Raw genomic sequence first — 25,471 nt, 5'->3', positions numbered from 1 at the left:
GTATTTTCATAATAAAATTTCAGAGTCTAAATAACACTTTTCTTTCCTACACTACTAATTCTTGACTTCTGGTTAAAAAATAAAAGTAGGGAGATTTTTAGATGTTTGTCTTGGCATCTAATTTCTTACCATGTTTTTCTTTTCAGAAAGTCATACATTTTGAGAGCTGTATACTAAAAGCACAGTCATTTACATGAATTTTCATCAGAACACAGATTCTTAACATCTGGTTTTTTAGGTCTTGAGCATGGTATTTGATTCCTTTAGCTAATTACATGCAAAATCCGTCTTTTTCCTGAAGTTTTCAGTGCTAGGGGCTGAGAGGCAGGAAGCCTACAGGCTGCCATCTTGTAGTGGAGCACTTGGCAGAGAAACACTCTGGAACAGGCCAGAGGTGTACGTACTCACCTTCTTCAGTCTGTGATTTTCAACTCACCCTGGTAGTATAAACATGTTCCACATTTCTAAGTTATCTTCGTGATTTTTGATAGCTTTTGTGTAAATTTTCCTTTTGCTTTGTGTTCTGTTCATGATTGGGTGTAAAATTCAAAGATGTATTTGGTTTGTAAAAACTTAAAACAGCATTATTCTTTGTTATCTGGGAAAGTCTTTATGATCTTTTGATTCGTAACAGTATGCTCAACGTACATTTCTGATTTTAGTACTATATAAGATTTGTGTATATAATTCCAAGGAATCCTCTTAGCAAAGGAGGGCAGTCCCCACACATAGTTAAGTATACTCAAAATATAACCTCCAAATTTTAATGTATTTTACCACAATGCCCAGGTTTTAGTGAACTAGGGTACCATAATTATATCAGCTTCTGATTCTGATTATTCTGATTCTGATCCTATGTTTTTTTAAAACCCATGATTAGTATATATTCATAATATTTTCTTTTTATATTTTTATTCAAAGTCACTTTTTAATTTATCCAAATTATTTCCTTAATTTTAGTTTAGGAATATTATTGGCCCAGAAAAATTACTTTTGTTGAGGCTTTGTATGAGCCCTATCAGTAAAGTGTGTTTACGAAAACAGTTTTACAAAAACAGTTTAAATAGTTACATTCTAAACTATATCAAAAAAGAAACTTAATTTAGAATGAAGTGGGAGTTTCCATTGTTTCATGATATTTGTTCTGGGTGGCAGCAAGATATCCTAGAAAACCCGTATACCAAGAGTGTCTAGCGCATGTAATGAGCTAGCCTCTCTCCTGTGCATTTGCGAGGGTTCTAATTAGATAGTATTTTTAGAGAAATCAAGATGGTAGTCACTCAAATTATTTTTCATATCCTCAATATAGTCTTTAAACCATGTGGGCATTTGTGTAAATCACTTAAAATCCTTTTCCCCCTCAGTTTTACAATTTTTAAAAAATATTTTATTTATTTATTTATTTATTTATTTTTGGTTTTTCTCTGGTACTGGGAACCGAACTCAGGACCTTGTGCTTGCCAGGCAGGCGCCTTTTCTGCTGAGCTAAATCCCCAGCCCCTTAAAAGTATTTTTTAATCTATCGTCTGAAAGATAATACATTTGAAATACCTAAAAGTAGTAACTACAAATCTTGCTTTTAAGTTTGATTTAGTTCTTGCACTGTGAAGTGTTTAACTAATTCATTGCTTAAATGTTGTATTGATCAGCTCTCTTGCTGCTGAAACCAGAGTACCTGGCCTATACAATTTAAAGGAGGAAATGGTTTATTTTGCTTACCGTTTCAAAGGTTTCAGTACATGGTTTGTAAATCAGGAGCATCGCGGAAGTAAGGACCCAGGGGAACAAGTCTGCTCATTCCTGACAGCAGGAAGCAGAGAGAGAGAAGAGCCAGGGCAAGAACCACTTTCCAAAGGTCCACCCCTAGTGACCCACCTTCTCCTCTCGCTGGGTCCCTCCTCTTAAAGTACATTCAGTAAGGAACTCAGTGAATTAATCCATTGATGATGGTAGCACTCCCATGGTACAGGCACTTTCTGAAAGTCCCACCTCTGAACACATGAGTCTTTAGTCTTTCAGAACTGAGCCATACCAAATGTTCACTTTATTGGGTACAGAATAACACAAAAAGTAATATAGGGTCTGAAATCATGCATTGCCTGGACTGGAGTTTCATCTCTACCATTTACTATTATACTGGGTAAATTACTAACCCTCTTTAAGTGTTAGGTTTCTCAGGTGCAGAATGAGATTATAGTAGCAATAACAGTTAAATGGGGTTATGTTTACAAATGTTTAGCACATTTCCTGACACATTTGTCAGTAAATCCTAATTTTTAATAATTTGTTACATGGTTATTGTATTTATTATTTTGAAAAGCAGTGGCTTAAAATAAGAGTAAATGTGTATTACCTCCTTGTTTCTGGGAACTAGCAGTTCAGGGGTAACTTAGTTAGGTGGTCCTGGTTTGGTGTATCTCATAAGGTTGAGGTTAAAGTATCAGAAGGGGTGTTGTCATCTGAGTGTTACTTTGAAACTGATGGCTATAAATTTTATGCTTTGCAGACTATGTCTTCTGCAGTGGTACAGTTGTATGCTGCGGATCGGAACTGTATGTGGTCAAAGAAGTGCAGTGGTGTTGCTTGTCTTGTTAAGGACAATCCTCAGAGATCTTATTTTTTAAGAATATTTGACATTAAGGTGAGTTCTGCCTTGCTTTTACTTTAATCTGAATTTCTGCCCCATTGTAATTTAATATAGATGTATTTATTTACCCTGTATTTAGTGTTTAAATTGCACCTAAATAGTGAAATTTAGATACTGAAGTACTGGTCTTGGGACCAAATGGGAGTATATCTTAAGCCAAAAATGAGTGTAGAAGTTTGTTCTTATCTGTGGTTTTGCTTTTAGTGGTTTCATTTATCTGTGATCAGCCACTGTCCTGATTATTAAATGAAAAATTACTAAAATAATTCATATATTCTACTATAGTACCAATTATTAAATGAAAAATTACTAAAATAATGCATAAATTCTATTATAGTATAACTGTTCTGTTTTATTACTGTTGTTAATCTCTTACTGTGCAATCTATGAAGTGCTGTCCTAGTTCATAAATTAACCGTAAGTGTGTATGTATAGGAAGAATACAAAATGTCTTTGGTCTTAGATACTATCCGAGGTTTTAGGCATCTGTGGAATATATTGGAATGTGACCCATGGATAATGGGAGACTACTGTGGGTACTTGTATCTCTTCACTGCAACTGTGAATGAAAGACTTTTTAAAAAATGACTCCTTTTGATCCCGGACTTTCCTTAGGTTCTTTTTGTTTTTCCCAGTGGTACTCTTTTATTCCATCTTATCCATTATAGACTAGCATATGTAGTCATTGCCAGGAACAATAAAAGACTGTTTTAATTTTGTATATGCTGTTACTTCAGGCCAAGCTTACAACATTATATAATATCTATAAAAATGCATTTTCTGTCCGTTTTCCTTGTTTTTTCTTTTACCATAGGAACATTGAAATTTTTATAGCTTTATATTCCTCATTTTTAATTATAAAGCCACATTGTCTTAGATTGGATACCATTTATCAGGTATTTATCTCTTATAGTTACCACAAATGTAATTTTCATTTTGCTGAGGTGAGGAGTCTATTGTATCTTTTTAAATCTTTCTGTAACCTCCATAGTTAATATTTACATGTGGCAATAGTAGAATGGGATTTTAATTATAGAAAATTAAAACTGACATTCAGCTATGCACTAATAAAATCGGCTAGATCATGGACCTGTTTTTTTTATATCTCTGGTTTTCAGCTTTTAAAACTTAAATGAAGTTTAAGTTACTGTACTTTGTAAATTGATGCTTGTTAACATCTATTTCCATGAACCCCAATTCAGATGAGAGGTGCAACATGTTCCTCCTTTTACTAGCAATGGCTTACTGTGGCAGTGATTCTGGGAAATGGAAACACATCTATAGTTCGAAACAAACCCCTAAGTTACTAGTGGCAAAGATGCCAGTGGGGGCTGTTTATCATTGAAAGCTCTAAAAAGTTCACCCTCACTGCCCTTGATAGATTCTTCATCACTATTTAGAGATACAATACAACTCCACTGAGACTAAAGGAATTCCATTATAGTGATCATAATATATCTACAATATATTTTTCATATTTTAAAATTGTTATATAAATAGAACCTTGTATTACAAATAGGGAAGTTACTAGTTTCTCTAACCACATATTTCCATTTGGAGATAATCACTGCAGAACATTTCACAATTAGCTGCCTTTCCTATGAAGGTTAAATATATTCTTATACTATGGCTTTAGACATAGGCATAAGCTATGGCTCTTATCTGTAGTTTCTTTTTTTTTTTTTTCTTTGTCTTTTTGAGACAGGGTCTCCCTGTGCAGTTCAGGCTGACCTTGAGCTCACTTTGTAGCCCAGGCTGGTCTCGAACTTGCAATGATCCTCCTGCTTCAGCCTCCTGAGTGCTGGGATTACAGGTGTGTGCCACCATACCTGGCCTGTAGTTTAACCTTGATGTGTTTTAATCATCAGTCTCTTTCTGTATCTTGATTCCTATTGCTTATACCAGTATTTAACTAAGAGGCCATTCTGCATAAGTTAAGAATTTGAAGATTGTTAGTGAGGAGTACCGAGAAGGTATATTTGACCTGTCCATATCTATAAAATTAAGAAAAAGAATATAAAATATTCCTATAATATTTGATGGTACATAATCTATTACTGATGGAACTATGAATTGGTAACCTGTGCTTATCTTCTTTCTTCAATGTGACATTGATAATCTAGTAATTATTCTAGTTAAATATTTGAACTAGTACCTATATTCAGAATTAGCCCATTAATTATATTAGCTTACTGAACTAAACTCATTTGATATGTAGGTTTTATGAAAGAAAATGTTAGCTAGCATTTAATGGTTTGTTATTAAGAAGTTATTGTCATGTGATATTAGCTGCATATTACAAATATATGTCATAATGTATAAAAGTTAAGATAGATAACTACGTTACTATGCTTTCATTCCTGGAGAGTTTGTTTTTTGTAGCTCTTATTTGAATTTTTCCTTTTTTTAGGATGGGAAACTTTTGTGGGAACAAGAACTATACAATAACTTTGTATATAATAGTCCTAGAGGATATTTTCATACTTTTGCTGGAGATGTAAGTTACATTTTCTTTGATTGCCGTGTTGAAATTTTCCATTGCTTGCCTTTTCTAATCCAGATTGTTTATAAACCCCTGTTGAAAGATCTAATTCAATTTACTATTTTATTTTTTTGAAAAATAAAGTGTTCAGTTTGTCATTTGTGTGCTGTTTTAGGTAACTTTTGTTCATCATTTTTGTTAGATAAAACTAATTGTTGTTTGCTTTCACTAATGGAAATGTTTCAGACTTGTCAAGTTGCTCTTAATTTTGCCAATGAAGAAGAAGCAAAAAAGTTTCGAAAAGCAGTTACAGACCTGTTGAGCCGGCGACAAAGGAAATCTGGTAACACCTCCATTTTTTTCTTTTCCTTTTTATAGTTACTTGAGATGGACCAGCAAACTAAGTCTCATGGGACAGGTGTATCCACTGGCTGGTTTTGAACCTGAACATTGTTAAAACCCAGCTGTATTCATTAATTTACATTATTGTCTGTAGCTACTTTTGTGCTACAACACTGAGACTGTATGATCTTGAAAACCTAAAATATTTACTATCCCATACCTTCCAAAATGAGTTTGGTGACTCCTACCTCACAATATTTTCATTGAGAATTTGTTTTTTTCATGTTTATTGACTCATTCTAGTAATTCAGTGTTTACTGAATCTAATTTTGCAGTATTAATGTCATTGTGATTTAAATTTATTAGTGTTTCATTTTTTGTTCACAAATACTATAGGCAAGCTTAGAAGCAAATAAGTAGAATTACAAACAAGATCTGTAAACATGGCTTTGTTTCTCTTACTGTAAAACCATGTGGAACTTAATGCATGAAACAACCGTAGCTTACATAAAACACTTAGAAAATGATGAAGGATAATGTAGAACTTTAGATTAATTGGTATAGGACTGTTATTTGACAGGTATACCAAGCTTTGCTCTGGAAAAAGTAGAAAAGGGTGGTTAGGAAATGTGAGCCTCTCCAAAATCATATCTTAAGCAATCAGTTTTATGAGGGGTAATATTCTGGAATTGAGACTGGCAAACAGATCCTGCAAAACTAGGCATGCCCTATACTCTGACGTCTTTCTGTACTTCCTGGAATACATAGTTTGAAGATCATTGTATGCAGTCTTTAATAATAAGAGAGAATGGGCCAAGATAAGGAAGATGGAATCTGCAAAACAGAGGTGTAAAAGCATGTATTTCATTTTGCACATCTTTATTGATTTCTAGGTGAGAGGATGGTGAGATAAAAGTGAAAGTAGAGTAAACCAACTTGTTGCTTCACTATTGCCATCTTATTATATTCTACTTAAAATAAGGGAATAGGAGAGTTGGTAGGATCTGTTTCTTTTGGGGGTCAGAGGTGTTTGCAGTTTGATTCCATGCTAGGAAAGAATTTAATACTCACTGTTTAAACCTTGACCTTGGGATAATTATGGTTCAGTACCTATTTCAGTGTCACACTATGGTGCTGGGTCAAGGGCTTTCTGGGGCTCCTCTCAGTCAAAATGTGACGTTTTTAATACACTTTGTTTATGTGTGAAAAAGAATAAAAATACTTTTTAAAATAAAAATAATTGGGGCTGGGGATTTAGCTCAGCGGCATAGCGTCTGCCTGGCAAGCGCAAGGTCGTGAGTTCCATTCCCAGTACCGGAAAAACAACAACAACAACAAAAAAAATTGGCTTTGAAATTAGTGGATAAGTTAAAGGTCTTTTACCTGGTATAGTAATTCTCTTGTGTAGAGTTCCTCAACTTTAGACACTGTTTCAGTAGTGGAAGGATCATAACATCAGAGGTGGCTTAATCATCATTTGTAGCCCTGCATGCTGAATCAAACTCCATTTTCAATTTTCTGTGATTTAGGTACATGGGTCCATCTTGTGGGGAACAAATTATTTGAGTTTTTATTTTCTCACTTATAGCTGTGTAACTTTGGGAGCTATCATGTTCTCTTTATGCTTTCTCTTCTTTCACCTAACTAGATCCATTGTCTTAAACTGTTCCTATGATACAGCTTTTAGACATAACATCCTGAGTACTATACTCTGAATCCACTCTAGGTATTATGTGTTTTCAAAATATGGTGTTTAGATTTGAACTTCAAATATGTCTGACTAGTACTGTGATAGTAAAACATTTCTGAATTTGATTAAACACTGTACTTTTAGTTCCCGATTTGTTTTATTCAATCCATGCTCCTCTATGTCACATGAATGATTATTAAGTCAGTATATCTAAGTAATTCCTTCTTAGAACTTACATTCTGAACCTTTACTTATTTCACTATATTCCCATACTTTGTGTGTGTCATCCACTAGCTTAAGAAATAGTTCCTTTCTAGAATCAGAGAAAACATTACCTTAGAAACTAGGAATTGACAGTCATTGACATAGAGAGGACTTGCTCACTTTGTGTTTCTAGAAGTCACTCCATCTATTCACCAAATAAAATAATACATCCACATTTCACATTGCTAAGGTTTTTAACTTGCCCACTAAGTCCTATTGATTTTGTTTTGTGGTTATTTATTATAAACTAATTATTTCATCAAGTAGTTACGAGTACTCAGAAAATGTTGTATTAAAGGATCTATAGAAATGACATTTTTAAAACATCCTTCAATCTCTTCTGAAATTTCTAAGGCCAAATAGTATCTTGCTCTTTACAAACCTGATATACAACCATGCATGTAGAGAATTGATACAATTCCTGGTTTTCAGTTGGGCGTGGTGATGCATGCCTATAGCCCCAGCGGTCTGGGAGGCTGACACAGGAAGACTGCAAGTTTAAGCCCAGCCCAGGCAATTAGCAATTTAGCAAAACCCTGTCTTAAAAGAAAAGGGTGGGAATGTAGCTGACTGTGGAGGTCATACCACACCAAAAAAACCTTGGCTTGTCTGTAGCTTTTCATTTTCTGGCCTGTCTCAGCACTCAGAGTTCCCTAGTTATTTTCATTTTGTGTGTGCTTTCTTCTAATACCATGGCTTTGAAAAACATGTATATGCTAATGACTCCTATAGTTTTATCTCATTGTTGACTTCTCTCCTTACTTGCACACTGTATACCAAATTGGGTATCAGAATACCTTCTCAGACTTATTAGCTCATCTGAGCAGCAGAACACTGGGTCCCTGTCGCCTGTCCCAGCCCCACCCTACCCTCAGTCCTCCCCAGACCTGTTCTGCTCCACTGCTGTTCTCCCCCATCTCAGTAACAGGCATTAGCCTGTGGCACTACTGAAGCTCACTGTGTTCCCTCGTAATCCTATCTGTTGCCTTTTTCTTCAAAAACAGCCTTGTGACCATTTCTTGCCACCTCTGCTGTCACCATCTGAACCCAGGCTCACACCGAGTCAGTGGCAGCCTGCTTCCTGGCCAGACTCTGCAGCCACACTGTCCCCTGCTCCCTCTTCCCCGCAGCAGCCATCTAGACGGAGATGAAGTCATGTCCTTTCCCCATTGACAGCCCCAGAAGTGCTTTCTGTCATACTCAGAATAAAATCTGTCGTCCTTGACTGTGGATGGCGCGGCCCTCGATGGTCCAGTCCTGACCTTCCTGACTTGTCTCCTTGCACTCCAGTCCAGTCTTTTCTTCTCTATTTCTATTGTGACACTTCTGGTTGTGGCAGTGTTGTAAGAACAGTGTCATGAGCAAAAAGTGATTTGATTTTTTGCTTTTTAGTATGTGCTTGCTATACATGAAGTTTATGTTCATCTTAGGGAATAGGTACATGTACATAATACACCTTGATTCTTTTTATTCCCTTTACCCTCCCCACCCACTTCTGTCTCCAGATCCACTGTCCCCATTTTCATTATTGTTATTACTCTTACTTTTAGATCATATTTATAACATTTAATGTTTACAGGTTCTCTCATGCTGGCTTTTTTAGACCTTTGAATATGTTGTTCCCTTCCTTACTTTATTTAGGTGTCAGTTTTTCAGAAAAACCTTCTGTAACCTGTAAATTGTTTTAAGAATATGGCAGGATTTAAGTGAATTAATTTTTTTATTGGTGTTTGCATTATACAAGTCTAACGATATTATAATTTATTTTCTAACAGAGAAAAGACGAGACCCCCCAAATGGTAAGCTCTTTCATGATTACTGACTAAAAAGATTTTCGGTTACAGTTTAATTTTTGTAGAGATATGTTCCATACATTAATATTTTATGTCTTTGATCAACTACTGAAACTTGATATTCTTATTTTAATTCATGAATGTCAGGTGAATTTTAATTCCATTCATGAATAATGGAAACATTATTTTTTTAACTGTTTATGTTGTTGTTCTAATATGAAGGAAGAATGCGTAGTGTGAAGTACTTAATTCTGTGCTAAAAAAATTGCCCAAGTTTAGAAATGGTACATTATTGTCTTAAAATCTTCTTAAAAACATTAAATTTTATCTAATATGAAGGAAGAATGCGTAGTGTGAAGTACTTAATTCTGTGCTAAAAAAATTGCCCAAGTTTAGAAATGGTACATTATTGTCTTAAAATCTTCTTAAAAACATTAAATTTTATCTACCATATTTATTAATTTCCTTCTTTAAGATTTATCTTCTTATTGCAAAATACTCCGTGCTTGTTATATGAAGCACATTGAAAATGCACACTCACTGCTTGTGCGTTTAGAACTCACAGCTGCACACAGCCTTCGTTAATTTGATAGGGAGCAGGTAGGGTGCAATGAGTTCATTTATTTTAGTATTGAATATCAGAGATATAAAGGATAAATTCCCAGATCTCTAAGGCAGATGCTCTCATCCCAGATTGTATAAACCCTCCCACAAATCATGCACTAAATTTTATCCTTGTCTACATTCTTTTTTCCTGAAGAGAAGATCTATATAGCTTTCATCACATTTAAATGAGTGTCCCTGACTTTATGAAGGGAAAGACCATTGCTCCAGTAACCTTCATTATAATAAAGAACACGCCTATTGTTTGTTTTTTGTTGTTTTTAAGCATCTCGAATCTTCTCATCAGAATTTAGAATTGTTCTTCTGGGAGAAATATACATAATACAGAGTTTTTACTGTATGTTGACTGTTAGTGATTGTTAAGTATTTTTTGCTTGAAACAGATCAATTACTTTCTGGTTTTGTCCTTAAGTTTCTTTTCCTGGGATAAAAGCATGCACCAACTATTGCTGTATTAAATTTTATTATTTACCTTATTAAAATTTTGTATTTTTTTATGTATTTTTTATTGGTACACGTTTGTACATAATGACTACATTCACTGTGGGGAGTTGGTACATGGACATGATATTTCTTCACTTTGGTTTTAGCCCCCTTCCTTCTCCCTCTGGCTCTCCTTCTTAAAATCTTTAATGGCTACCTTCCGTAGTGTTTACCATCTGCCACGTATTATATATACTTTGTCTTTTACAGATTTTCCTTTATTGTACATATTTAAATTATGTCTTTTGGGCATAATAATATAGGGCTCTTCTCAGGCTTAAATGATATAATCAAATTGCATAGCATAGTGCTCAATAACTATTAGTTATCAGAATGAAGATATACTGATAATAATTCTAATAGTATCTTCTATTTAGTAGTCATTTACTACCTGCCAAACACTGTTCAACAACCTTCTGAAATAGCTACTATTATCTCCATCTTACAGATGAGGAAATAGACACAGATAAGTAATTTGCTTAAGGTCACTGTCTTAGTTACTTTTTCTCATTGCTGAGACAAAATACCTGATATCCAGAGTTGAAGAAGGAAAGATTTATGGTAGCTCACAGTTTGTAGAGGTGTTAATTCATAGTTGACTGGCTCTAAAACAGGGTGGCATGGCAGTGGGGCATCACAGAGGAGAAACAGGACATGGCAACCCAGGGCAGGCAGAAAGTAGCCAGCAACAAAATAGCAAGTGACAAAAGACAAACAGCAAACCCTCTTTCTGTCTCTTCTCTTTTATCTAGGCTGCACACCTGTAGGACAGTGGTAATCACACCCAGGGTGGACCTTCCCTTAATCCACAGTCAGAGCTATTCAAAATGAACAGTGGACTAATGTAATAATCACACATCCTTAATCCCAGCATCACACACTCTAGATCCAGCTACCTCTGAAAAAGCCCCACCTATGACCTTTTGAGGCTTTGAACATACACCTAGACATAAGCTATAACAGCCACGTAATTAGTACGTTTTGGAGCAGGATTCTACCTCAAGTGACCTCACTCCGGAGCCTGGCCCTTTAACCACTGTGCTAAGATGGTTCTGGAAGAAAAACGGACACCTAGAGAGGATAAATAACATGTCTCAAGATAAGCAGCCGGGGGTGGGGGTGGGGGTGGGAGCTGGGGCTGGGGCTGGGGATTTACGTCAGTGGCACAGCGCCTGCCCGGCAAGCGCAAGGTCGTGAGTTGGGTTCCTGGTGCCGGAAAAAAAACCCAAAAGAAAAAAAGATAGACAACCGGTGTGTGGTGGAAGCAAAGGCAGAAGCAGTGATGTCATATCATTCATATTTGAACTTTTAATGCAGTGTTAAAACATTTTTTTCTTGATGGTACACACAGCATGTTGATCCCTTTTTGATTTTATTAAATTATTTTGCATTTGTTGAGCATGTATTGAGTAACAAAAGAGAAGGCTTCCTAGTGGTGACCTTAGAAGCTTTGGAGAAAGTAACACAAGTTTAAACTGTGTAGCAATTGTACAAACCATATAAAACATTCAGGTTCTTTCTCTACAGTAGATTTTAGAAGTTCTCTGTGTAACAGTGGTATCTCACGATTTTATTGTCCCTCTTCTCAGTCACTTAGGAAGTAGAGTCTCTTTTCCCTGAGGATCCGCTTGGTTTTAAATTTTTACTTTTAACTCTTTCATGTAGTGCTTCCAGACTTTTTTCACTGAATATTTTTCAAAGTCTTGCTAAAAGACAAAATTATATAGCTAATCTGGCCAGTAGTTTTGTGCTTTTTAATGTATATGTTATGTATATAATAATCAAATAATTATTAGTAAATGTTTTAATATTTTGTCTTGCAGTTGAGCAGTTACCTTGCTTTCTCTGTCATTATGATAATCGTATGTGGAATCTAGTACATTTCAGAGCAGTCATTGATCTGCTGCATTTGGTGGAGCACCACTAGGTGGCAGTGCGCACTTTCACCATACATTCATACAGGAGCTTTGTCTCAGATCCTCCTTTAGATGATCAGTTTATCACATCTTTTCAAATTGTAACTGTTAAAAAGACACTGTATTTGAAGTCACATAAATTCCCAAAATGCAACCTGATATGTTCCTCACTAACTCTTACTTCTTTTTTGGTCAGTCTCACCTTTAGCTTATACACTTCTTGATTATTTGTTCTCACTTCTTGACTGACATCAGAGGCCACTGGGCCGCTTGTTTCTCAATTATCTTACCGTGGTGAGAGTTCTCTGCTTTTTGTGGGATTTAAGTGAAACTTGGGTTTGTTCTCTTAGATTTAAAATTAATTAGAAATGTCTGCTGTTCAGAAGAAAAACCTTTACCTGTGACAGTTGTCCTTAAACGTAAGGACATAATTTATCATTTGAGTATCTTTTGAAGGAGCGGGCAAATGGTCCCTCCATTATATATTGTCTAGTAGTTCTTAGACTAAATATGATTTCATAAATGGAGTAGCTAAATGAAACCTTACTAGCATGACTTGGATACGTCACTAAATCTTTAAATTGTTTAAAAATGTGCTTTATACAAATTAATATATTATTAGCATGTCACTTTTGAAAGAGAGTTAGTCTTTAAAACCATTTTAAACTTATTTTCTAATATCTTCAAATTCTAAAGTAAGTCATTGTTACCAACAGAAACAACCAAGTACCTAATCTGTAGAATCTTTCTTTTCTGAAGATGTTTCTTTTCTAAATTTTGAAGTTTTTACTATCTATTGAATAATGAATTGTTGGACTATAAATTGAGAAAACTAATAAATTAGTATAGCAGTAATGTCCGGTGATATTTGTAACACTAGCATTATCATTCCCTTCATAGCTTTACTTCTGTACAAAAAGCAAAATAATTAGTAATGGGAAAAGTAATGGATAAGGAACCAAGATACCAGCGTTAACCTTTGCCTCTGTCACTAATTATCTGACTTCATATAGGTCAGCCGACTCTTCTTTCCATTTGTATTACTCTTTTATCACCTCTATAATTGGACTTTTCTATGTATACTTGTTTAAATAATACTTTAACCTTTACTAATTTATCTATAAGGCCTCCAGAGATCATTCCATATTTTGTAGTTGCTTTGCAGATTCATAACAATGTATTCATGCCTAAGTTTTTAGTAGAGGGAGAAGGGAAAACTCAGGGTGACCACGGTGTGAGTTAAACATTGTAATTTATGCCATACACCATTTTATATTTTGTTTCTGTCTTCACTTTTGAACTTTCTTCCGAGACAGCTGTGTCACTTTTGCTACTAAGCCATATATCAGGTTTACAAGAATGCTAATTTAATTCATAGAAGAGAATGTACTAGTTTGAATATTTTAAGCTATTAAACTTAAGTTTCTCCACCTTCATTACTATGTAGGGCGACCTAGGTAAGTTGCCTTTACCTAAGTCATTTTGTGATTGTGTTGGGGGTCGGCCCCATTGGTAGTGACTCACTAGAACTCACAGGATTTGGTATATAGCTGAACTTAATGCATATACTTATTACAGTAAAAATACAAAGCAAAGTCTGAAGGGAACAGCACGGGAAGTCTGTAAGAACCTGCACAAGCTTCTGAGACTTTCTCCACTGGAATCATAGGCGGTTTTCATGCCTCCAGTAATGAGTTGTGACGGTGTGTGAAGTGTTACCTAGAGGACACACATGTTAGAGACATGATATCAAGGAGTTTTAATGGTGATAGTCATGTTGGTACCTTCCGCCTGGCACACACACAACTCACACTCCTAGAAGGAAGGCAGAGGTTCCGCGTAAGCCACTTTGGTAGCACAGGTTTAGGTACATGACCTGCCTTGTCAGGGAATGGTGGAAACGGCCCCCCATCTCAGGGCCCGCCTGCTCAAGGAGGACCACCCTTGCACACAGGTGTTTCTGAGTCGTGGCCTCAGGCTTGCTGTCCTAAGTCCTTTTCTACAAACAGTGATAACATTTTGAGAGTTGTCATTAATGTAATCACCTCAGAGGGATTTGGACAGAGGACCTTTATTAAAATGAAGTCTTTTGAGGAGCAGGTGTTGCAAGTTTTTTGCTACATTATTTAGTCACTTCTTGAAGGTGCTACCAGTGAGCTCTGGCCTTTGGGCCAGACCCTAGCCGTGCAGGCCCCTAGGAGGCGGGCTGCCTGCGCCTGGAAAGCCACGCGACAGGGAGCTCCAGCCTTCGGCCGGAACCCCAGCCATGCGGGCGCCCAGGAGGTGGGCAGCCAGTGTCCAGGAAGCTGTGCGTCAGCACGCGCCCAACCTCAGGCCAGCCGCCGCTGTGTGGTCAAGAACTTTCATGGCACAGAGAAGCAATCACACAATTGGCCCACCACGCGCTGGCTACGGATGCCTGCTGGAGGACGTGCATGCATCATCCCTACATGTAGAAACCCCTGGGAATACTTGCTACGCAACAGGTCGCTCTTGTCCCTGCCGTTGAGAACCAGAAAGGTTCAGAGTCAGTGGAGGAGCAGCTGCTGAACAAGGACTCGGAGAACACGAGAATACAGACTACGCCCAAAGACTCAGGGGTGTAGTTGACTGGGATCACGAGAGCCATTCTGAAGTTGGAAACCAGGAGGACCTTGCGCAATACCTGGGGAGATGCCCTGGAAGCCATTTTCCCCTGACAGTACAGGCTGCAGTGGAGGAGCGCGTGGAGCTCTGGAGATGTCTGCACTGAGATACCTGCTGCCTGTGCTGATGGTTGGGGAGAGGACATTAAGTGGTTGCGGGGTCTGTGTTCTGGGAGGCTGGAGAGAAAAAGCTATAAAAAATGGCTTTTGCCCCAGATGGCTCACTTAAGGTGATAGTAAGAACTGCCTCCTCAATATTCTATAGCCCTGACGAGGAGGCCAAGGAGAGAAAACAAAGAGACTGAGAAAAAGCTGCTTTTGCTGCAGTACCAAGAGAAACAGACCCTAAGTCTGATTCTCAGGGCTCCAAGAACTCGATGACTACATTCGTCAGCTACCACTGTTAAAAGCCAGGCCACCTCAAGAGGGAGTGCCCTCAGAAGCCCCATGGGCCATGCCCTGAATGCAAAGGTGACCACTGGAGATTGGTCTGCCTTCTAAAGTGGAGGCCCCAAAGCTCAGATGCATCTTACCAGTTAGTCTAATAAGAATGAGGGGGCCTGGGGCTTACTCTACTTTCTCCCTGTGGCCAGACTCTCATCTCCATGAAGAGCCCCAGATAATCATGTCTATAGAGGAAAAAGAAAACAGCCTGTTGCTAGACACAGGTGCAAGTCTCTCGGTCCTTTTCAATCCTGGCCGGCCTTCCAGCCATCACACCTCAGTGAAAGGAGTCACTGGTGAGGAGGTAATGTGCTATTTTTCACAACTGTTAGGCTGTAAGTACTTGTTAGATCTTTCTTGTGTATCTCTGTCTTCCTGAGAAACCACTTTGAAGATACCACCATATATTACAGCAGCCATTGATATTTTCCTACTAATCTGTCCATAACTCTGTAATGTTTGTATTGTTCCTGTGCTATTTCATAAATAAATAAAGATGTATGTTTATTACTATGTGTTTCCAACAACAACCATTAAGAATAGTCAATGAATATTCAGTTGGTCACTCATGTATAGCTCTATTTATTTTCTTTAGAAACTGCTTTGAAGATACCAAAGTATAGTACAACAACCATTGATAATAACCTACCACTTTTGTCAGTAGCTCACTATTATTTGTCTGTTTTCCTGAGAAACTATCTTGTAGATAACAATATATAAAACAACAACCATTGATAACTTCCTACCACTTTGTAATTTGGTAAGCCTCCTTATTACTATGTTAACCTTCTTTTACTCTTTAAAATAATGATAAAAAAAAAGAAGATGCTATCAGTGATATCCAAAAGTGCCTGAGATATTTTTACCATTGAATCTCGCAGAAGATATGTACTTTAAGAGTGTTTCCAGTTTCAGTAGGGTGTCTGCTGCTCACAGTCCAAGGCTGTATGTGCATGTATGTATGCATACACATTTGCTGGGGGGAAGATAATAGTGAACTTAGATATCATGGTTTGGGGAAAATGGTAATAATAATTTTAGAAGTACTTTTTCTCTCATAGACTAATAAAGGTGAAATTAAACAGGAGACTAGATATCTTCGTTAAATTTAAAACAAAGTGGGTACTTCTGTTACTATCTTCATTCTCACTGTTACGTGTTGTATAAAATACCATTTTACCAGCAAGCAGTATGTTGGGTATGAAGGAATTATGGTCAGAATTTAAGAAAGGATCGGATTAATTAATTTCTGTCAAAGTTCATGTTCTTCATGAGATTTAAATTTGTAAAAATACAAGTGTGATTTAAAATAATGCACCTTTGGTAGGGTTTTTAAGTTTAAGGGCTTTAGGAATGTAGCCAGTACTTTATTATTTAGACAGTATCAATATGCAGGCTTAAATTTTAATTTATGGTAATGAAGTGATTCTACTTTAGAAAAAGATGATCTCAAAATAAGAATTGTGTATAATTATTTTCTTAAATTACATCTTTTTCATATTATTTTGGCTTTATTTGTAGGTCCTAATCTGCCCATGGCTACAGTAGACATAAAAAATCCAGAAATCACAACAAATAGGTTTTATGGTCCGCAAGTCAACAATATCTCCCATACCAAAGAAAAGAAGAAAGGAAAAGCTAAAAAGAAGAGATTAACCAAGGCAGATATTGGAACACCAAGCAATTTCCAGTAAGACTGTTTGTTCTTATCTTTACTTTGATGTATTCATTGCTGCTCTTGATTTTTTACTTTAGGAACCTTTGTTTTCTTTTGGGAAGGATGCTTACATTGTACTTTTTCAAAGCTATAGATTTTGTTGGAGATTTTATTTTGACAATTGCTCCATTGATATTACTGTTTTTACTCACTAGAAAAGAAAAATTCAAGTTGTTTATTCAGGTGTTAGACATAAAAATGATTTCTCATGTTGATCTATAAATTGTACTTGGAAATGTGTATAAACATTGTCAAGAGGCCAAAAAGAACGTGTTTGGTATTCATATATTTCAAACAGTTCCATATGCAGATTTTATTAGCTTATCATAAAACGCCTATTCTATCATGTATAACACTTGTACTTTTATACTAATTAGATAGTTAGAGAAATTGATGTTCAGAGAGACTGTGAAGATTTTCTTCATATACTACCAGGGCCAAGGCTGGAATTCAGGTCTCTTGACTCCTTGTGTATAGTTTTTCCCAAAATGTGGTTATGCCTGTGAGAAGTACATATTAGTTCAATACAGAAATTCAAAGATAGATTAGATTTCATACATAGTATGCTTTAAATACACTTTTTGCATTTTATTTTTCTATTTTTTTTAATTTTCTATTTTAGACACATTGGACATGTTGGGTGGGATCCAAATACAGGCTTTGATGTAAGTATCTTTTGAAGCCATATTTATTAGTACTCAAAATATATGGGGTATTATGAACTGTCTTTAGATTTTGTTATTATTCTCTCTCTTGCCTGTCTGTCCATCCTTTTTCTTCTTTCTTTGAATTTTTCTTTCTGAATTCTGCAGCTTATTTGAATGTGCTTGTGTTTATGTGGGTATAGTACAGGGTTTGCAACCACAGGATTGTTCTGTTATTGCTAAGTTTTAGGACAAAGTCTTTTGTCCTATACTCAATAAATAAAATATTGTGCTTGGAAAGCCAAGAGGAGCTATTTCTGCTAGCTGAAAATTTTAAGTGAATTTATCTACCAAATTTTTGTGAAATATTTTAAAGAAAAATTATTATGATTGGCATCCACAATCCTTTGGGTTATGTAACTACCGTGATAACTCTACAAACGTATTCAGTACCTCTTTGTGTTGGCACTGTAGCAAGGGATTTGGTTACAAAAAGGTCTTTCCCCATAAATTTGCAAATTAAATTATTTTTTTTGTGTTTATTCATAATTATACCTAAATCTAGGACAAGATAAAATAAACACTGGAGGTACCCTAATCATGAATGGGTTAGGAGAAATCTAAATGGGACTTAGTCTTTTTGAGTACAGACTAAAAAGATGGGATAAAATACAAAAAATCCATTTTCTTCTCTACTGCTAAGGCTTTTTATTAACCACTTACCAATCCAATTATTTAAGTACAGGATGACCGAAAATTGCATGCTTATTTCATTCATTTTCATAAGGTAATACAACAGGAAATACAAATATGACAGTTTTATCAAATTAATTCAGTGCAAGAATCAGCTGGTTGAAATGATACCTGCCCAAGCAACACTTGGAATAGTTAGTACATAATCAGAGACTCTGTCCTAGTGATGCTCAGGGTAAACTGTTAAATGATTAAAAAAATTTATTTAAATTATGTAACCATTTGAAAGTTTATAAACTTAAAGTAATTTCATAAGGACTCAGCTAAGTACTACATTTTATCATACTTATTTTTAAAGAATTATAATGGATAGTTACCAGTTATTTTGTCTGTCGTAGCTGAATAATTTGGATCCAGAATTGAAGAATCTTTTTGACATGTGTGGCATCTCAGAGGCACAGCTTAAAGACAGAGAAACATCAAAAGTTATATATGACTTCATTGAAAAAACAGGAGGTGTGGAAGCTGTTAAAAATGAACTACGAAGGCAAGGTAACTCATTCTGTTTGAGCACATGAGTCTCTCTTCTTTTCTTCTGAACTTGGTGAAATCAATGTTATGACAGATGGCTTTATACATTCTATGAGCCTTCCTTGAGCAGAATATTTAAATTTGGCCTATCATACTATTTATGTTGTTCTGGTATAAATTGAAAGGTTGTAATTACTGCTTTTATTATTATAAAAATTTTATATTTGTGAAAATCCATATAGAATCTTCCAGCTGTTCTATTTTAGAGTAAAGAATTACGGTTACCTAAATATTTCAGTTAATCTTAGAAACCACCACACCGTTACAGTGGTTTATGTTGTAATTCAGAACTAGTAGTTTAAATATGGTCACTCTCTAATTCTGAAATACAAAGTGTCCTCTTGGAAAAATACCAAATTTTATTTTGGTTCCTGAGAGCAGAGTTTTCAACTTCTTACGATCTTATATTTAAAATACCTTGTATTTTAGTTGTATCTTAGCAGTTATTATAGCAGAATACGGTACATTTTTCAGGGCAGAATTCATCTTTTAAGTCAGCTTTTGACTCCATTGTGTCTTCGTCACTGTTGGTGTTTATTCAGTCTGTGATATATTGATTCATTCTTCATGTAGTCAATAAATGATGCTATTCCAGTACGGCTCTCAGGATATTTAAATGTACACATATGGTTTTTCCCTCATAAATCTTAAAGTCTACAATGGAAACAGTATGTATAAATCTTTATATAACAATTTAATATAACATTTTTATTACAATAAATACAACCTTTCAATTTATACTAAAGTAACTTTGCTGTTGTGGAAACACAGTGCTAGTTCCACTGAAACCAGCATGGTGTTAAATTGCTTGCAGACAGATTGTACTTTCAGGTCCTTTGAATTTAAAAAGCCGTACGGGCACAGTGCGGGGGTTGTTTCTCAGCGCTCTGGGTGGGTCGCAGTGTGCAGTGACAGAGGTACTGAGAATGCTCGTGCGCTCCTCAGAGCCTTTCCCCGCCCTGCCACCCGCCTCCCCGTACACTGCCAGTGATGCTGACGGTGGCTCAGCTCTTTGAATCTATGTCATGAATTACTCTTGACTTTATTGAGTCAGCCCTGCAGGTGCACTTTCACCTGAATACCTATAATGGAAGGTTCATTACATTTTCTGGATTGGAGTTGTTTTTTTGTTTGTTCTTTTGTTTTTTTCTTAAAAAAATCTTTATTATTATCACTGCTTTTTATTGTACACTCTTTAAAAACAGTTAGGCGTGGTCTTTTGTTAATTGAATTACCTTTAAAAAAGTCACAGTCATTAAAAACGTGCTTTGGGAACAAAGTATAAGGTGTAAAAATTGTGATTATATTCAAGAACCTAACTTTCAGTGTGGAACCTTTCGACACCAAAGAATGATTTTAATGTAGAACACTTCTTGAAGAAAGAGTAACAAGGCAAATTAACAATTTACTAAAATTTGTATCCATAGAGTGCATAATGTAAGTTAATATTTCACACAAATCTGAAAAGAAGTTAAGTTGCCTTGGCAATATGCTGTGTAAAAACCTACTGAATTAAATCTCACTGCCTGACAGTTCCTTTGTAGTCATGTAATGAAATTTATAAAAACAGATAGACTTGTAGTTTCTACCATGTCTCTTTGTGTGTGTGTAATTGTTTGAAGTCCATTAACTGGTAATAATCTCTTCTGTAGGCCCACCGCAGTGGAGTGGTATGTATGTGGGGTAGATCTGACCCAGTGCTCGAGTATGCATGTTGTGCTGTGTTGATTTAGAGGAAAGGTTATATGTCCTACTTTGAAGTATGCTTCCAGTGGAGTTTTTTGCCATACACTCAAACCAATGTTTTAGCCATGTACATGCTTAGAAAAAGTTTATTTCTGCGTGAGTCAGAGCACATTTTTTGTCTGCAGTTTAGATAATTTTATTGAAGTTCTATATATTAAAAGAAAAAATACTGCCGGGGATATAGCTCAGCAGCACAGCACCTGCCTGGCAAGCGCAAGGTCTTGAGTTCAATTCCCGGTACCAAAATAAATACATAATGCCTACATACATACATACTTCCTGGGCCTGGATATAGCTGAGCGGCACAGCACCTGCGTGGCAAGTTCAAGGTTGTGAATTTGATTCCCGATACCAAAAACATATCTCTTGCCCTCAGGCCCCTGTTGTTTATATTACTACTAAGTAACTGCTAGCCTGAATGAAATACATTTATATTTTTATATTAATTTGAGTTAGGGACAGGAGCTAAACTTAAACACACAACTTTAAAATACTTAGGAAATTGGTAATGTTCCTGTAAATTAAAATTTGTGTTAAAATTTTCCTGTTTTATCTTGATGAGAGGGGCTGGGGATTTAGCTCAGTGGCACAACGCCTGCCTGGCAAGCACGAGGTTGTGAGTTTGAATCCTGGTACTGGAAAAAAAAAAAAAAACAGCATCTTGATGAGAGTCCATGACATCAATTCTTAAGTGTTTTCTGAATTCCTCAGTAGCCCTTGTTGTTGTTTGCTGCTCAGGCCGTGTGCGTTTTTGGTAGGCAGGTGCTCTGCCAGTGAGCTACATCCCAAGCCTCTGTTTTTCTTTTAAACCTAAATGATGGTGGAATTTCTTCTTTTAGTTCCTATAAATACCAGAGAATTGTCTATTCATATTCCTAATACTGATCTGAAGGGATCATTTTTTAAGTTTTTCAATGTTTCTTTGTAGGGTGCCATTAAGACAGCGTTTTCTTTTTTGTTTCTGTTAGCTGACGTCTTAAGTTTAAATTTGACAGTGAGAGCAGTTTTCATTGGTTGACTTTTGTTTCGTGCTTTCCTCTTTGTGTGTTTGCTTGCTTTCTCTCTGTTTTAAATCCCAACCCTGTTGTCACTGTCTGGTGTTTGTGGTGACTTGAAAGTTTTGAAAATTCCTATCAGAGTTTCTCCAAGTGGTATGTGGTGTTTGGTTCAAATATGCATGTAAATCTCATTAATAGTGCATTATCTGTCTGTCCTTTCCTGCCTCAGTTCTTTCATATTTTTACCATGGGTTATATTTTTTAGTTTTACATACTTTTCCTTTTTGTGTAGATATAATGCAGACTATTAAAACAGAAAGTTGCTATAATAGGTGTTTTAAGAAAATACAGAAAATTTGCCATCACTTTTCAAGATAATAAAAATTTGCTACACTCCAATTGTATTCAACTGATGGTTTATTCATTACACAATAAGGTTCTCCTTTCTCTAAACAATGATTGAATGTCTGTTTTGATGGGTGTTACCTGGACTCCAAATTATACCAATCAATGTACTTTTATTGCAGGTTCAAAAGAGCTTTAAGTCCAAACTTCTTGATGAAATCATGAAAAATATTTTTTATTTAATACTTTATAAACTGGGTAATATAATAGTAAAATAAAGAATCAAGTGCACTTTGGCTTTTAAAATATAAAATAAATTAAAATTGAAATTTTATAGTATGGCATAATTTAGTTAGAATTTAGAGTAAGATAATAAAATAGTAAAGTCATCCAGGTTCCTTTCCTTATGAATAAGAGATAAGCAAATGATAAATCCTGCCAATTTAGGTAAATATTATTGCAACTTGAAATACAGACCTAAAACCGATTAAAATTAAATTTGTATCTCTTTGAAGGGTCTGATACACTCTTATGCAACATGTACATTATTATATGCTGTTCTCCCATTTTCCCCTTTAATGGAAAATATGTTAGAAAACACCTCTACCTTTGGCAGGTTCTAAGCCTCCTTTCTTTAAGTCCAGTTAGAAAATTGGGTGAGCCTTAGCTGTAGCATCCTGACCTTTAGTGTAACTTGAGTGAGACACAGGAGTCTCCCACCATGATCACATGTGTGTAAGGTAACTGTTCTGCTTGCAGCTATATGTAATCTGCAGTTTGAAAAATATGAATCCCCAAAACAAGGCCCTGTGAGCTTTGTTTCATTCAGTGTTTTTTTATTAAGTTTGACTGTAATTTTTCAATAACATGATCCCCTTGATTGTCCCAGATGAAATCAAAAGACACATTTTATTCCCTTTAAAGTTTTTCCTCTTTCATGTCATTGAATTCCTGAGCATCTAAGCCTGTTGATATTTGTAATTAAGTTAGGTATTTTAAACTGTGAACATATTGGGTAAGAATATTCCTCAGTACCTCCTATTCTGTATAGATAAATAGAAACAGCTATAGGATACTAATATATCTCTGCTCCTAAAATTTTAATTCTTCTGATCATTTTCTGAATGGAGAAATGATGTTATTGCACAAATTTGTGTATTGTTGGCAAAAATCATGTCTCCAGAAAAAAAATAAAAATAAAATTTAACTTTTAAGGTTTTATTCACATTCCCTCATACAGTCTGATGTTGCTATACTTTTGGATTTGTTTTTCTATTATATTTTCATATAAGTAGAATAAGAATGTAAATATCAATACTAGAAGAATAATGGTAACTAGTTTAATTTTGCATTTATACAAATTCTTAATTTGTCAGTAATCGGTTCATATCTCCTAAGTAAGTAATTTAACATTTCCATTGAGCATCCAACCTCCCTTAATACCACTTTCACAATTGCTGACCACTTTTAGAAATGTAGAATGTCATATTCTTAAAGAACACGTAAATTATAGGATTACATTTTTTTTTTAAAGATTTACATTTGGATTTAGGATGAAATTGATTGAATTTGGTGTTTTGAAACAAGGCCTCACTATATAGTTCAGGCTGGCCTTGAACTCACTTTGTAGCCCAGACTGGCCTTGAACTCACGGGTCCTCCAGCCCCAACCTCCCAAGTGCTGGGATTACCTGCATGTGCCCCTACACTCAGTTTAGGTTAAGGTTTAATGTGAATAAATTCTAATAGATTATGCCCACACTGTAAAATTTGAATTTTAATTGATTTTATATTTTTTAAAACCTAAATGTATTAGATTCTTTAAAAAGGGAAGATATTCATTAATTTTTATTAAAATATAAAGTAATGCTTATGAAATAAAATGTTTAATTTTATTATGTTGCTGTTGCTATGTAAGGTTGAAACGTTTATTGCTCTTACTGTCAGAACTGATACTGAACCCCAGACATTGTATTCTGTTGTTTTAAGTGTATTTTTCAGGAAACAACAGGAAGGTGATCTTTAAGCTAGTATTTATATCCAAATAAAATGACAAAATGTGAGTGTTCAGCTAATGTTTGTAAATAAAATGCAAAATGAGACCTTTCTGCGTGGTCTTATTTTTTGTTTCTTTGTGTTTTGGGCATGTTAAGTTACTTTATTAGTATGACGTTTATGGGGACAAAAAATGGATGCTTTCATTTTTTTTTTTCTGTTTGATTTCAGCACCACCACCTCCACCACCATCACGAGGTGGCCCTCCTCCCCCTCCCCCCCCTCCACACAGTTCAGGGCCTCCTCCTCCCCCTGCCAGAGGAAGAGGTGCTCCTCCTCCACCACCTTCAAGAGCTCCTACCGCTGCACCTCCACCACCCCCTTCCAGACCCGGAGTGGGTATCCCACCACCACCGCCAAACAGGATGTATCCTCCTCCACCTCCAGCCCTTCCCTCCTCAGCACCTTCAGGGCCTCCACCACCACCTCCACCTCTTTCGGTGACAACAGGGTCAGTGGTACCACCCCTACCGCCTCCACCTCCGCCTCCACCTGGGCCACCACCTCCCCCTGGCCTCCCATCTGATGGGGACCATCAAGTTCCACCACCAGCAGGAAGCAAAGCAGCTCTTTTAGATCAAATCAGAGAGGGTGCTCAGCTAAAAAAAGTGGAACAGAACAGTCGACCGGTGTCCTGCTCTGGAAGGGATGCACTTTTAGACCAGATACGACAGGGTATTCAACTGAAATCTGTAAGTAACGTGACCTTTCATTGTAGATCTTCTAGCAGAATAAAATTTTGAAGTAATTCATAAGGCATCTTTGAAAAGGTTATTGTTTTATCTTTTCTGGTACTTACATTCAGTTTTTAACCCTGTGAACTTTTACATATCTTTGCATACAATCAGTGAATTTTTTCCTATAGCTGTGTAATCCGTACTTTTATATCAAAGTGTAGAATAGTCCATCACCCCAGAAAATTGCTTTATGTGTCTTCCTAGTTAGTTCCTCCCAAAACAATCATTGATCTGATTCACAGATTAGTTTTGCCTGTTCTAGAACTTCACATAAATGGAGTTATGTAGTATGTTGCAATTCATTCTTCTGAACTCTACTTTTAAGTAAATTCTTATTAAACTATAGATAATTTAAAACAGCCCTAGTTCAATCCGATTGGGGTCCCCTCGGTAAATCCATATCCAGTAACTATGAAAATTAAATCATATTTTAAAGTGTTTATATACTGAAATTTAGGGTAGTAGAGAATCAGTCTGCACAGAAAATTAATACTTCTAATAGAGTTACTGACAGTAACGGCAGACAGTTTTGGATTTTCTGAATCAGACAAGATGATCATTTATTTATTGATTGATAGATTATCCTTTTGAGACAGGGTCCCACTATGCAATTCAG

At 35.9% G+C, this 25,471-nt stretch overlaps 1 protein-coding gene across 1 annotated transcript in view; it reads left to right on the top strand.

Moving 5' to 3' along the window:
- Positions 1-2,482: 2,482 nt before the first annotated feature.
- Positions 2,483-25,471, top strand: part of Wasl (Wiskott-Aldrich syndrome-like) — a 32,662-nt gene continuing 9,673 nt past the window's right edge. Inside the window, exons 1-8 of the mRNA XM_005402337.2 lie at positions 2,483-2,641; positions 5,058-5,144; positions 5,376-5,472; positions 9,201-9,224; positions 16,852-17,020; positions 17,670-17,712; positions 18,783-18,936; positions 24,290-24,810. Of these exons, the coding sequence (XP_005402394.1) occupies positions 2,510-2,641; positions 5,058-5,144; positions 5,376-5,472; positions 9,201-9,224; positions 16,852-17,020; positions 17,670-17,712; positions 18,783-18,936; positions 24,290-24,810 (1,227 nt within the window). The 5' untranslated portion in view covers positions 2,483-2,509. The remainder of the gene's footprint in view (positions 2,642-5,057; positions 5,145-5,375; positions 5,473-9,200; positions 9,225-16,851; positions 17,021-17,669; positions 17,713-18,782; positions 18,937-24,289; positions 24,811-25,471) is intronic.

The sequence above is a fragment of the Chinchilla lanigera genome, unplaced genomic scaffold, assembly GCF_000276665.1.
Source record: "Chinchilla lanigera isolate Chin_1 unplaced genomic scaffold, ChiLan1.0 scaffold00078, whole genome shotgun sequence".
NCBI lineage: Eukaryota > Metazoa > Chordata > Mammalia > Rodentia > Chinchillidae > Chinchilla > Chinchilla lanigera.
This window is presented reverse-complemented; position numbering and strand designations above follow the sequence as displayed.